General features: G+C 41.2%; 1 protein-coding gene across 1 annotated transcript; it reads right to left on the minus strand.

Annotated features, from left to right (window-relative positions):
- Positions 1 to 2,281: 2,281 nt before the first annotated feature.
- On the minus strand, positions 2,282 to 4,590 carry LOC123664590 (defense protein 3-like). Its single transcript, XM_045599111.1, has 3 exons — positions 4,348 to 4,590; positions 3,328 to 3,519; positions 2,282 to 2,531 (listed from the first exon to the last, which is right to left on the minus strand). Exons 1-3 carry the CDS (start codon positions 4,536 to 4,538, stop codon positions 2,330 to 2,332), a joined length of 585 nt encoding a protein of 194 aa, XP_045455067.1. The 5' UTR covers positions 4,539 to 4,590; the 3' UTR covers positions 2,282 to 2,329.
- Positions 4,591 to 14,219: the final 9,629 nt, after the last annotated feature.

The raw sequence follows: 14,219 nt of genomic DNA on the forward strand, positions 1-14,219 counted from the left end.
ATTACAGGCTGAAGCGAACCTCCCTCTGTCTGTAAGTCTTACAAACGCAAAAAGAATATTTAAATTAAATAACTCGTCTGAATAATAAAAATTCCCTTTCTCGTAATAAACAAAGTTCAGAGAATCGGTTTATTGAATCAACGCAAAAATGCTACCCATATTTTAGGCATTCATTTCAAACTCAGTTAATCGATACCACAATATTATATCTAAATAAACAATTTGTTATAATGTTTTGCATAGAAGAATAAAAAAAAGTTAAGGTTAAAGAAAATGTGTGTCCACACCTTTCTTTCTCTTGCTCCGTTCGCCTCGCTCGATCACACTTTTCGTAACGCTCTCGTCTCGCATTCACTAGCTTACTCCCAAGTCAAATGTGCGTAAAGAAGTTCTACTTTAAAAAAAATCACAACATACATTTCTAGTTAATTCTTTTGCAACTTATGTAACATAAAAAATAATCGAGTAATACAACAAGTTGTTCCAGAAGTCAACTAATTTGTTGAGCAAAAAATTGAGTCTCATTTCAACTGGCTTTCGGTCCAAGTTTTGAACGTCGGTGGAAACAGACTTGCATAAATCTAACTCGCTGTCGTGAATTGTTTTTAACGGAAGTCGCGTGGTTCAAGTGAATGCTGATTTAAATATTCTTTTCAAAGAAAGTTTATGCTTGGAAAATTTTCTCTCCAACATTCAGCGACTTTTGATAGCGAACGAATTTGTAGCAGAATCGAGTACAGTGCTCATTTATGGGCACAAAAATATTAAGTTATTGTTATTTTTCTCATAATCAAAATATTGTTTTCAATTAATTAATTTAAAGTTTTCTTTCACGTTTAGTCTTTTATTTGGTTATCAAAATTTTCCTGCAGTATTTTTTTGCAAATTTTACGTAGTATAACTAATATAGTTACTTTTATATGTAGTATAGTAGTCTCTAGTAGTCATAACAAACGTGTTTTTGACTAACAGTCAAAAACACGTTTGTTTTGACAACTCAGTTATTTATCTTCTACCATTGCGTATAATAACTGAATATATAAATTTTTCATGTTGTCATTGCGTTATTCTCTGGATCTGCAAGTCAGATTCCAATAAATAATTTCGCTCAAGATGTACTCGTGACTCCCTTATGCAACTCACTAAGTACGTCGCCGTACTGAATTTATTGTTAAATACGATCTATGTCGTACTTCGCGGTAACTTAAATTGTGTCAGCTTCATTTAACAATTGGTCCTATTACAAATTTATCTTAAGCATAGTTTTTAAATTTACCCTCTCCGACCCTTCCTTAATGGACACCTATGCTAAGCAGTGGGATGTTACAGGCTTAATTAGTAAATAATCTTTTAAAATCTGTTTATTGCTTCATATAAAGAACGTATAGCAAAATAAGTTAAGCTTTATGTATGTCAATATTTTCTCATGTAAGTTTATACATTTAATATGTATAACCTTACATGAGATATGACATAAAAAAATGTATCACTCAGTTTAATCGCTTACCGCCCGTGACTCGGGTCAAATCACAAGAAATTGCGGTTGTAGACGAAGTTACTCTCGTGATTATTCAATTATTGCCACAGTTAGGAGTTTTGCGCTGAGCTTAAAAATATCCGCGAAATCTCTGAATTACCTCGTATTTTTTAAGATAGAAATTACATTTTGTTTTATTGCGAGAATACTTTAGCTGGCCGGGGTCGGTTTATTTTTAAATTGAATTTCTTTATGAAAACGAACTTTGAGTTATCTTCTCTTTGTGTATTTCACTTTTTTCTAATATTATTGATGTTGAATTTAATGTCTTAATTACGTTTGTAAATATGATTCTTGACATTAGAAACATTAATAAATAAGTCGATAATGTATCTAAGTAATAGATAACTTTATTATTATAATAATGTTTCTTTTAAAGATTATTATTTCTTGTAAATGTTCTAAATTGAGTACTTGGTAATAGAGACGATAACTTTAAAAATGTTATATATCTTCGTATTTGACAGTTAAATTTATGATATAAATGTAATAAATAACTGTATATCTATGAAGATATATATGTCTATCCCACTATTGAGCATAGGCCTCTCTCATGTAGAGAGGAGGTGAATGGTCGGAGCTTAATCCACCACGCTGCTTCATTGCGTGCTGGCGGATGTAGTATATAGATATATAATTCAAAATAAAATTACCGAATTTATTTCCACAATAATATTTATTTAATAATCTATTTGTTGTGTCGCATTTTATTAAAAATATTCTTATATGGACTTGTTATTAATTTTGTATATAAAAATAATGATAACAATTCTGCATAGAAGAGATATATGATTAAAACTTTTTTGTAATATGTAAAAACCCTTGCTTCTCCCAGTTGCCTCTGCCAAACTGAATGTCAGTTCTTTGAACTCCAGCCTTGAAGTCGACAGAAGTAGTCGGGTTCTTGTACAAGTTCACATGACTACCAACTGAGTAATCAGTTTTGTTGAACATATGCGTGTGAGCAACAGAAGTGTTGGCGCCGAATTTTTCTCTGAAATAAATGTATGTATGTATGCGAGAAGATATATTAGATTTAAGATATCGTAATGTACTGTGAATACAGTATTATAGCATTGGAAGTTTTAAGGCCCAAGTTTACGAGTGGATAATTGTTTCTATGCAATTGTAGCACTATTTATTTATTTTTTGGCACATATTTTTACGATATTTTCATGAAAATGACGTTGTTAACACATATTCGTATGAATTTTATTCTACATGAAAGTGGGGCCGACAATACATATTTATAATAAACATATTTTAAACACACATTCATTAATTTAATTATTACTTTTAAAGGAGTGTAAAAGTTAAGATAACAGATTTTTTTGGAGCAGCTGGACTAGGAAAGGACCTTAAATTTACAGAAAATAATGCTGCACAACCACATTATACTGTTCTCTTCTGGAGGTGCGTTGGATTGACAGCGAAATTAAGGTTAGCGAAGCGCTTATACTCCTGTTTTTATACAACTAGGCCGTCAAACATGCGTACGGATCACCTGATCGTATACGATTTCACAGCTTATAGACGCCTGAAACACCAGAAGCATCGCAAGCCCGGTACCAATCCTAACTACACCCCCCCCCCCGAGCTCTGGTCACCTTACTCATCACAGGAACACCAGGAGATTCTTACCAGTCGGGCTACTCCAGGTTGTAAGTAGGATTCTTCCCACTGTGCCCTAACCTCAGTAATATTGTAAGTAATCATTTATGGTATCCGTTTACTAACAGACGGACCGCTTATTGGTTATCATAGAAGCTTATAATCAACATTGTACTTACTTAAAAGTGTAATCAACACCACCTCCATGAGTGGAAAAGTTCGGTCCAGCTTTAGTTATTGTTTGTGTTGTAAAAGCATTGACGTCAACTTTGTGGTCATTAGTTTTGAGGACGTTGACATTAGCTGTACCAGTTACCCGGTTCCCGAATTCTGGTATATGCTGGCCGTGTAAACCTACGGAGTGTCCGGCCCTAAAACGATTAGTTATTAGATTATTTCTTTAGTTCGGTTGCTATATTCAGAAAACGATTTGTTTACCTTCGAGCAGTTAAAGTTCGAACGTGTAATGTTCAAAATGGGGTTTCATAATCTTTAAATAATTTGATGAATAAATTTGTTTTTTTTTTAATTTTCATGGTTCTATGAATTATAGTAATTGTTACTGTTGGCTATCGCAATAGTGCCGAAACGAACAAAAACACGCCGATATACTGAACTCGAAAAACGAAAAGCGTGCTAAATACCCGGTTCTTTATCTTAATAGTGATATTATTATATTTAATAAGTAGCTGTTCGCATACAAATAGGAAAGCTATAAAATATTTTGTTTTTAACAAAGAAAGAATAACAGAAATTGAATAATTCGATACTGACTTACTATAAAATACAATTTGACGTGAATTAGACAGACAGGAAAGAATTGTAAATAATTGTATTTGCTAGCAAACGTAAATAAAACCGACTTGAATTACATCGACAAGTAATACAAAGTAGGTAGACGAAAAATAGTCAAGTAAATAAATGCACATCACATGCACCATCAAACATTTCTCAAAAATTAGTCAGATCATCAGATCTAGATCAAGTTTAAATAGAACTGCAAGACAAGAATCTGCTTTTGAATAAAATAAAAATCATCGGTATACCCAGTGAAAAGTTATATGGTATAATACAACGTAGGTCGACAAAAAAATACAATTTGGAGCAGGTATCGAACCCACAATGGCAACAGAAAGCAAGCAGTCACTGCAAACAGCGTCAATGGAGTAGTGAAATATTGTAATAGCATCGTAACTTACTTTTCTACCGCCAAACTACCACCCACCACTTTGTAAGGTGGTGAGTTTAAGTTCATCGGATCAGGTTTGTCCCTTTGCCCAACCACGTACGCACTTGCATGCACTGTATGATTATCAAACTCTTTCATCGCATTTATATTAAAATCTTTTGTTCCATCAAGATTCTCGTTAACACCACCAGTTAGGGGCATTTTTGTAAATTATTTATTTAATATACGTTAGCAATGCTGAAATATCGAAAGAGGATTGAAAATCAAGCGCTGTGATGTGTTTTATAAGCTTTATGTGTATGTAGTTATCTCATAGTGTCGTATGTTTGTAATATTCATCGATAACTATTATACCGATTACATATTTTCTAAAACACTATGCTAGTAGATAAATGTAAGATCTGCCTGATAATATACGGTTTCCGTAATCTTTGGACATCTGCAATACCAGGAACAGGAACAATGTCATTACTACTCTCACTGTAAATACAAAGCATTTGACGATGCGTTGGCGCTGCGGCACTGGCAGATGTTTGTCGTGCTTTGGGTGTTTTTAGTTGTATATTGTGTGTGTTTCCGGATCCCCGACACAGGAGAAAATTCTACTGAGGGCCGTAGAGTGTGAAACGTTTATTATTGGAACGAAGTTTTGAAACGAAGTTCCTTACGACAGGCTTGACATTTGGCTGTGTGACCGAACTGAAAAAAATGTGATACTAAAACCGTAGGAAAAATATATAACGGAAGTGATGTAATATCAGTCACACGACTGTATAATATGACGTTTGTAAAACTAAAATGTTACTAGTAAACTTTTTTTAAATTATTTATGTAATTTTATACTGTCGACAAAAATAAATGAAGACACATGGTTTTTTTATTTCACTTAATAGTGTGAACTATTATTATTATTATTATTTTGTTTGATTTATTTTATTTTACGGTATTTGTTATTTTCTAAAATACTAAATTTCCTAAATACTTTTATGTACTTAACTAAAAACCAATCAAAAAAAAAAAAAAAAAAAAAAATGAACTAGAAAATTTATATATGTAGGCATTAGCGGTGTCTTACGCAATTAGAAAGGAATTATTAAACAACAGATGCAACGATCGCGCCACCTAGCACATCGTTCGATAGTCACCTACCCTCATTTATTATATTACTCGAATTGTTCTGACATGTATAAAACGAACGGTGTCACCTCGGCTAAGGCAGTCTTGGCTCTGGCTTGGCACGATACACTTGTTGTATCCTGCTAGTAGCTTAACCTAGACTCATTCGATAATTAATTTATGCATACGAATTAATTGTTACATATTATGGCGGATAACTCGAGCAGTGAAGGTGAGCGTTGATGCGCATCTCAAAGGAGATCTCCTTAAACCTACACCTGGGTCGCAAGTCCTAGGCACTGCTCTGAGTTACTCCCTATGCCACACGATAGATTGGATCGGATCGCATTACAATTTTGTTATAATCATTTTAAGTACTACCTACATAGTATTGTAAAGAGTGTGAGTATAACCTACGCCCGCGCCCTGCAAATATAGAAAACCAGCTTCCAATTCAGTCGAAAGACTACATCAGAAGCGGGATAAGATCCACCCCCACTTTCAAGATTTAACTAATTCAGTTAGTTACATTGAACGAAGAAATGTCTCTCTTCGCTTCCGGTATGGAAGCTATTTCAGAAAATAGCTGAAGTTATAGGCCCACCTCCTGATGATACATCTGTTTTTAGCTAGTGTGCAAGTTAGTTGCAATATTTGGTGGTGATTAGTGGGTACTTCGATCATCGTTTTATTTTCTTTTATTAGTGGGTACATCGGTATTTTAATTTCTTTTCAGTCGTTCTGTTGTATTCTTAGCGGTTAGTAAGGTGGTTGAAGGGGCCTTGTACGCCCGGGCCATGGGTAGCTGGTTGAAGGGGCCTTGTACGCCCGGGCCACGCTGCAGAGTGAGGGTGAAGGGGCCTAGCACGCCCGACCCACGGTTGTTAGCTGGTTGAAGGGGCCTTGTACGCCCGGGCCACGCTACAGAGTGAGGGTGAAGGGGCCTAGCACGCCCGACCCACGGTTGGTAGCTGGTTGAAGGGGCCTTGTACGCCCGGGCCACGCTACAGAATGAGGGTGAAGGGGCCTAGCACGCCCGACCCACGGTTGTTAGCTGGTTGAAGGGGCCTTGTACGCCCAGGCCACGCTATAGAGTAGAGGCGAAGGGGCCTAGCACGCCCGATCCACGGTTGGTAAGCTGGTTGTAGGGGCCACGTACGCCCGGGCCACGCTATGTCAAGAAGGGATGAAGGGGCCCAGTACGCCCGACCCGCTAGCGCATTACGGTCTCAGCGTTTTGATCAGGAATGGCCGAACAGTTATTAATGTCACTCGTTACTGTTGTATATGTCTGGAGAAGTAACGCCGAGTTGGCAGATGCACGACATGGACGCACGAGGTCATGCGATTGTCAGGGTTTAGCCAGCTATTTTAGACGTTACATAGTTGATGTTGCCCGAAAACCGCTTGTATTGTCGATCGCTTGTATCAATAGTGAAGCCGGCGCAGCACGCAGCGAGCGGCGCGTGGACGTGTGCAGCGTTCAACCTCCGAAGGGCACATTACAACACAAAGATAAACACGAGGACGTGTAACTTGTCAGAACTCTGGCGTAGGTCGTGGTCTATGGAGACCGTTGTTGTGAGAGAGTAATGTGATTGCTCTTCGGCTAGAGAGCCGTAGTGTTAGAGGTATTTACTCGGCGATTTCTGTAAGTCTGGTTCTAACTTGTTGTCGAAGTCTATAGTTTTGGTTGTGATGACGTCGATGGTACATGGCTGTGGTATTTATCTGTAGTGATTAGTTATGATTGAGATTCTTGTAAAGTTCTTCGAATAACTTAAGTTTAGAGCGTAGAGTTTGTCTACTTTCCGCTTTTACGTTGAGTTTGACTTAGTGGTACAAGGCACTGTTGTGGCTTTTTCTTCTACTCCAGGCTGACTATCACACGAGGGCGTGTGCTAGCAGGATGGCCGTGTAGGCATTAGCGCTGTCTTACGCAATTAGAAAGGAATTATTAAACAACAGATGCAACGATCGCGCCACCTAGCACATCGTTCGATAGTCACCTACCCTCATTTATTATATTACTCGAATTGTTCTGACATGTATAAAACGAACGGTGTCACCTCGGCTAAGGCAGTCTTGGCTCTGGCTTGGCACGATACACTTGTTGTATCCTGCTAGTAGCTTAACCTAGACTCATTCGATAATTAATTTATGCATACGAATTAATTGTTACATATTATGGCGGATAACTCGAGCAGTGAAGGTGAGCGTTGATGCGCATCTCAAAGGAGATCTCCTTAAACCTACACCTGGGTCGCAAGTCCTAGGCACTGCTCTGAGTTACTCCCTATGCCACACGATAGATTGGATCGGATCGCATTACAATTTTGTTATAATCATTTTAAGTACTACCTACATAGTATTGTAAAGAGTGTGAGTATAACCTACGCCCGCGCCCTGCAAATATAGAAAACCAGCTTCCAATTCAGTCGAAAGACTACATATAAAATTCAATTTTCTTTTTTAAATTGTGTTGCTTATATACTATCCGAAGGAGCTTCGTTCCTACCCGGTGTCCTATGACACCACATATTTGTTATTATTATTTTATTATCTTCAGAAGAATTGGCTTACCTACTCACTACTGGAAGGCAATACTGCTTGAGAATAGTATTATTTGACTATGATATTCTGTAAGGTTGAAGTACTTCTTCAGTCAGGTTGTGATGCTTAAGCGCGATACCGATCCTGAGCTGTTCTCGTTAGAATGCACTGTCCTTAAATTAGGAAGGTAAATAACTTAATTCTTATCAAATCTATGCTTATAGGTTCTGTAATTTTTTTTTTGTGAGCAACGTTTTGATAAATTATATATATGTTTAAAGTCCAAGGCTTGGTCATACATTTTTTTTTGTTGTCTAATAACAGTTTATACAATATAATAATAATAATAATGAATAATGATAAGTTCAAAATAAAAATATCATTTTCCTTTTTTTTATAAAAAACTGACTTTGTTTAATTAAGCTTATTAATAAAAATAAAGTAATATTGAAAAAACAATATACAAAAAATAATCTATCGATAAATTGTACAGATACTAATGTTACAACACTACGTTTTATTCACACCAGTTTTAGCGGGAATTCCCAGGACACCTACTTACTGTTTTACTTATCCCATACAATTTGTACATCGCTCACTCTAACTATATCTGCTACTAGCTTGTACCCGTGACTTCGTACGAAGAATTTGAAATTAGGAATTAGGTATTTTTGTATACTATTAAAAAAAATCGTTTAACACTTCTGACTTATTATTTATTATGATTTTTATACTATTTTTTTATAAAGTGTAATAACTTCACTTCTATACTGTATAAACCTACATATTAATTGGATTAAACTTTGTTTAGCAAATTTTGCGTGATGCTGGAACAAACATGCAGTTAGTTAATTGCTTTGTCTTCTGTTACTCTTGCAAAGACCTGTTTTTGTCTACCTCCTTAAATTTCTGTCTGTAACCGTTCCTTTTCGGATGTACTGGAAGAAATCTCTTATAGGGATGAGCACACCCATTATACGCGAGTCTCAATTACACATAAATTATGTGATTCTGTACCTACATATAAAAAAAAAGTTAAATAAAAACCCCTGCAATTCGTTTATCATAATACCTAATTAATCTCTTTATATTCAGAAGCTATTTGGATACAATTTTATTCGATATATTGGCAACTACGTACACAGTATGTATAATAATATAATATCTATAATACATTTTCTTCGCTTCAGCCTGTAATATCCCAATGCTGGGTATAATCCTTTTTCCCCATGTAAGAGAAGGATCAGAGCTTAATCCACCACGCTGCTCGAAGGTGGGTTGGTGGTTATATTCCCTACTGAGTAACGATGGCTATCAGGTGTACATGTATTTGTATTTGTATTTGTGTTGGGCTCTATTTTCCGCATTTAGACGCAAAGGTGGTCCATTATGCGTGAAAAGTGGGCTGACTAGTTCAGCCAGCCCAGCTCCTTCCAGAAGCTCAGAAGCCTCCTGGGGCGTTCACAGGCTTCTCGGAGCGTCCTTATATCCTTAAGGATGGTAGCCCGGTGTGCGGCCACTCCCTCGCATTCCAGGATTACGTGGGCGGCTGTTTCTTCAGCAGCCAGACAGCCCCTACAAAGAGGGCTGTCTGTTGCATTCATGATGAATAGTTGGTGGTTGAGTGCCATGTGGCCGGTAATCGTGCCAACAACTATTCTGATGTCCAGGCGGTTGAGACTGAGCAGTCGGCACGCTAGGTGCGGTGATACTTCCGTGAGTATCAATTTGGACTGTCTACAGCCGGTTTGGTTTGCCCAAAGGGCATTGTGATTTGCACGTGTACGTTGCCTTACCCACGAGCGCAGTTGTCCAAATGGTAGCGGCAATAGGATGGTTGGGCCGGCAACCTTTGTACTGGACCCTTGTCTTGCAAGCTCGTCGGCAGCATCGTTTCCGTGCGATCCACTATGTCCTTTTATCCACTGGAGAGTTACCTCATTGTGTGAGGCTAAAACTTCCAGGGTTTGATGACATTCGTGTATAAGACTAGAGTTAGTCGAACTGCTCTCTAGCGCTTTAAGTACGGCCATGCTGTCCGACAGAATACGGATATTGTAATCCCTAATGCCTTTTGACAGGACGGCGGTGGCTGCATGGGTTATCGCAACACACTCACATTGAAAGATGGAGCTGTGTTGACCCAGCGTTAGTGATAAGTTGATATTGAGGTCTTGTGAGTACACTCCGGCACCGGTGCCAGACCCCATTTTGGAGCCATCCGTGTAGATGCGGACCTCGCGTATGCCGGATTGGTCTCTTTCAGCCTCAAACGGTTGTATATGGTACTTTCTTTCGAAAATATGTTGTTTGGGAATCCTATCACAAGGAGCAGCAAGTAGTGGCTCATAGCTCACAAGGTTGCTCCAAAGTCTATTGTGTGGACCCTCCTGGTTGCACCACAAGCCCAAGTGTTTCAGCCTGATAGCTGACATAGCCGCCTCCTGTTGTATGAACAAGTCAAGCGGTGCCAGGTCAAGCATAACCTCAAGAGCTGCTGTTGGGGCAGTACGCATACAGCCAGTGATTGCAGAGCATGCTATTCTCTGAAACCGCTGGAGTTTGTTTCTAACGGTTGTAAGTTCTGTTCTCTGCCACCAGATTACCGCACCGTAGGTGATTATAGGCCTGACAATAGTTTTGTAAAGCCATAGAGTAATTTTAGGTGATATGCCCCAGCTTTTGCCGAGGAGCCTTTTGCATTGGCAGAGAATTATGCTGGCTTTGTTGATTTTTGAGTCTAAATGCCTGTTCCAAAGAAGCTTACTATCCAGGATTACTCCAAGATATTTGACCTCCTTGGTTAGGGCAAGACTGGTGCCAAATAATTTAGGAAGTTTAAGGTTTCCTAAATTCCGTTTATTTGTGAACATCACAAGTTCCGTCTTTGCGGGGTTCACTGTTAGTTCGTGGTCCGTACACCACTGTTCAACGACTTTTAGTGCGGCCCTCATTTGGTCGCAGACTGTCCTCTCAGATGGTCCACTGATGAGTACAGTTAAGTCGTCTGCATAGCCCACTGTTAGAAATCTGCGGTCGTTGAGCAAGGTGATCAGTTCGTCGATCACTATGTTCCACAGAAGTGGGGAAAGGACCCCCCCCTGCGGACACCCTCTCGCTACAACGCCTCTAGTTATTTCATTCACAGTGAATTGGATGGCCCTGTATTTCAGCATGCTGTCAATCCACCCGGCAATCGTGTTATTGACTCCATGCTTGGTCAGGGCACGGCTTATGCTGGTGAACTTAGTTTTATCAAAGGCCCCTTCAATATCAATAAAGGCGCCTAAGGTTGATATTTTGTGATGGAGATTGCCCTCTATATAGGATATAACCTTATGCAGGGCAGAGTCCGTTGATTTGCCCATTGAGTAGGCATGTTGGTTGGGATTCAGGGGTTGCTCAACCAGAGTTGTGCTCCTCAGCTCCCGATCTATTAGCCTTTCCAAAACTTTCAATAGAAAGGAGGTAAGGCTAATAGGTCTGAATGATTTTGGTTGTGAGTAGTCTCCTTTGCCGGGTTTAGGTATGAAGACTACCTTAACTTCCCTCCATAACTTTGGAGTGTAGCAATAAGCTAAGCAACTCCTATAAATGGAGACAAGGTGGTCGATAAGTTTCCTATCACTCCATCTTAGCAGACCTGGAAACACCTTATCCAGTCCTGCCGACTTGTATGGTAAGAAACTGTTGATGGCCCATTTTACTTTGTCATGTGTGACAATTTTCTTGGCGGTGATCCAGTCCACCATTATAGGTGTCTTCTTTGGCTCTTCCTCCCATGCCGCAATTCTTTCGATTTGGCATCCTGGGAAGTGTGTAGTTATTAACAGTTCTGAAGTTTCCAGATCCGTTTTGGTGTATGTTCCATCCGGTTTTTTCAGGTTACCCAGGTTGTGCACCGGTTCGCTGCACAATATATTCTTAACTCTGTTCGCCTGATTGTTCGTTTCTATGTTGGTACAAAAGCGCCTCCAGCACTCCTTCTTCCTTATTCTGATGCGCCTTTTGTAGTGATATTGGGTCTGCTTGTAGGCATCCCAGTGGTGTTCTAGACGAGTATTCTTTGCTCTGTTGAACAACTTCCTCACCCTGCGTCGTAGCTTTTCGAGCTCCGGTCCCCACCAGTGCCCCTTGCAGAACTGTCGCGCTCTAGGTGATGAAAGTTGTTCGAAGCTGGTGATTAGGCAGTCAGTTATCTGGTTGATATGGTTATCAATGTCCTCCGTGCCTTCATGGTTATCGGGTAGTTCGACGCCTTTGAGTTTCTCCGCTGTCAGAAGCTCATACCTGCCGCGGTCCATCCTCCGAGGGTTACGGCGGGGTGCAGGTGACGTCAGCGTGACTTCTAGGTTGTATTTGATCCACCGGTGATCAGAGCACGACACGTCGTCAGACACATGCCAATCTGAAATATATTCGGACACATGCTCTGTCGCCAGAGTTAGATCAATGATGGTTTGGGATCTCGAAGTTACAAAGGTTGGTTCCGATCCTTTATTAATTACATTAAGCTTAGTTGCGAGTAAAAAAGAAACAAAATCCTCACCTCGCTGGTTGTTGTCCTTGCTGCCCCATAGCGCATGATGCGCATTGGAGTCAGCGGATATGATGAGCTCCAGACCCTGGCGCTCGCAGTACTCAGCAAGCGCGGCCAGCTCCGGAGTGGGGATGTCAGCATCGCCCGGCAAGTAGGCGGATGCCATCACCACATCAGGCAGGCCCGAAGAGGGTTCCTTTTGGAGCCTAACGGTTGTAAGATCTCTGCTGCAGAACTCGGTTATTAAGGTGATGTTCACGTCCCTGTGTGCATAGATACAAGTGCGTGGGTGGTATACGTTATTATTTAGAAGTAACTTACCTCCAATGTTGTTTAGACCGCAGATTCTCCCGTTCCTGATCCACGGCTCCTGGATCAGGGCCACGGTCTTCGTTTTTCCCTCCAGCAATCTGCGTAGGTTAGCCGTCGCAGTCTGGCTATGCTGGAGGTTGATTTGGGTGATTTTTAACTGGTTTCTAGGTGGGGCTGGCAGCGCCATCATCACTAGATAGGATGGCGTCGTCAAGGTCACCTGGCTCATCCTTGGAAAGATCACCCAGATCAAACTGGGGACTCACCTCAGACGAGCCGGTGTCGACGACAGGCTCCTTACTGGAGCCCGGCTGTCCCTCCACCATATTGTTATTTGCACTGCCTAGGTCACTAGGGACCTTCTCGTCCGCACCGAGATTCGGCAGTGCAGTAGTGCGGTCGTCGTGGAAACGAGCGTAGATATTACCAAATTTGTAGTAAATTCTACGCTCGCTTTCCCTCAGCTTTTCCGCGTCATCCTCCGGGATGCCAAGGAGGAGATACATCGTCGCCTTCTCCTCCGTTGGCACCGCATTGTAAAGCGCCCAGTTGGAGACGCGGAACTGCGGGTTCTGGCACATGATCCGCAGGCGGATCTTATCCAGAGTATCCTCCGGTTCCACCTGCGGGATCAACAGCCCTACTTTGACGCGCCGCGGGATCTCAGACTGCTTTCTTACAACCAGTCTGGTTCCCGCGCGTGGTGACGAAATCCTCCCTATGGAGCGGCGGAGCCATTGGAGGGCAAAATCGTCCCTGCACCACATCTTAAGGGTGCCCTCACTATGGAAGGCTTTCCCCCTAAACTGTGGCGCAGCGACGGGTGTTGTGGAAGTGGTGGGCGAGAATATTTCCTCGTCCATCACCCCCTGCAACTGCCTCTCAATTGCCTCAGCCTGCTCTTTGGAGAGGTCGTGGTAGGGTTCCATCATAATCGCGACGCAGTAGTCGTTAGACTTTAACGCGTCAGCGTATTTGATAGAACCGATAGTGTGGGTGGGCTTGCGACGCTTGCCACTACCCTGGGGGGTGAAGGAGTCATCCGGTCGGTCCCGCTTCGCGGGTTTCGACCGACTTGGATGCTCCCCGTGGCTCGCATTCGTCGCATTCTTGTTTCGGCGTCTGGCTCGTTTGGTTGTGGAGGCGCAGGCAGCAGCAGTTGCCACAACCTCCGAGGGTGCCCCCACAGGTGCAGCTGGCCCGGCTTCGCCAGGGACCAGCGCAACACTGACAGGGGCAGCGTGGGTCCTTCCGTTCCCTTCGGCAGCTTCAAGCGGCCTACTCCCGTCATCAGTCGGGCGTCGCGTTCGCCGCGCCTCCGCACGGACTACAGCCCGCTTCCCCTTGCGAGCCGACACCTG

The sequence above is a fragment of the Melitaea cinxia genome, chromosome 22, assembly GCF_905220565.1.
Source record: "Melitaea cinxia chromosome 22, ilMelCinx1.1, whole genome shotgun sequence".
In the NCBI taxonomy this organism is placed as follows: Eukaryota; Metazoa; Arthropoda; class Insecta; order Lepidoptera; family Nymphalidae; genus Melitaea; species Melitaea cinxia.

Excerpts from the sequence above, each read along its gene's own strand:
- LOC123664590 (XM_045599111.1), bottom strand. The coding sequence starts at position 4,538 with ATGCCCCTAACTGGTGGTGTTAACGAGAATCTTGATGGAACAAAAGAT. Across the intron at positions 3,520-4,347 it reads GGTAGTTTGGCGGTAGAAAA|GGCCGGACACTCCGTAGGTT; the intron begins GTAAGTTACGAT and ends TAATCGTTTTAG. Across the intron at positions 2,532-3,327 it reads GGTGTTGATTACACTTTTAA|AGAAAAATTCGGCGCCAACA; the intron begins GTAAGTACAATG and ends CATTTATTTCAG.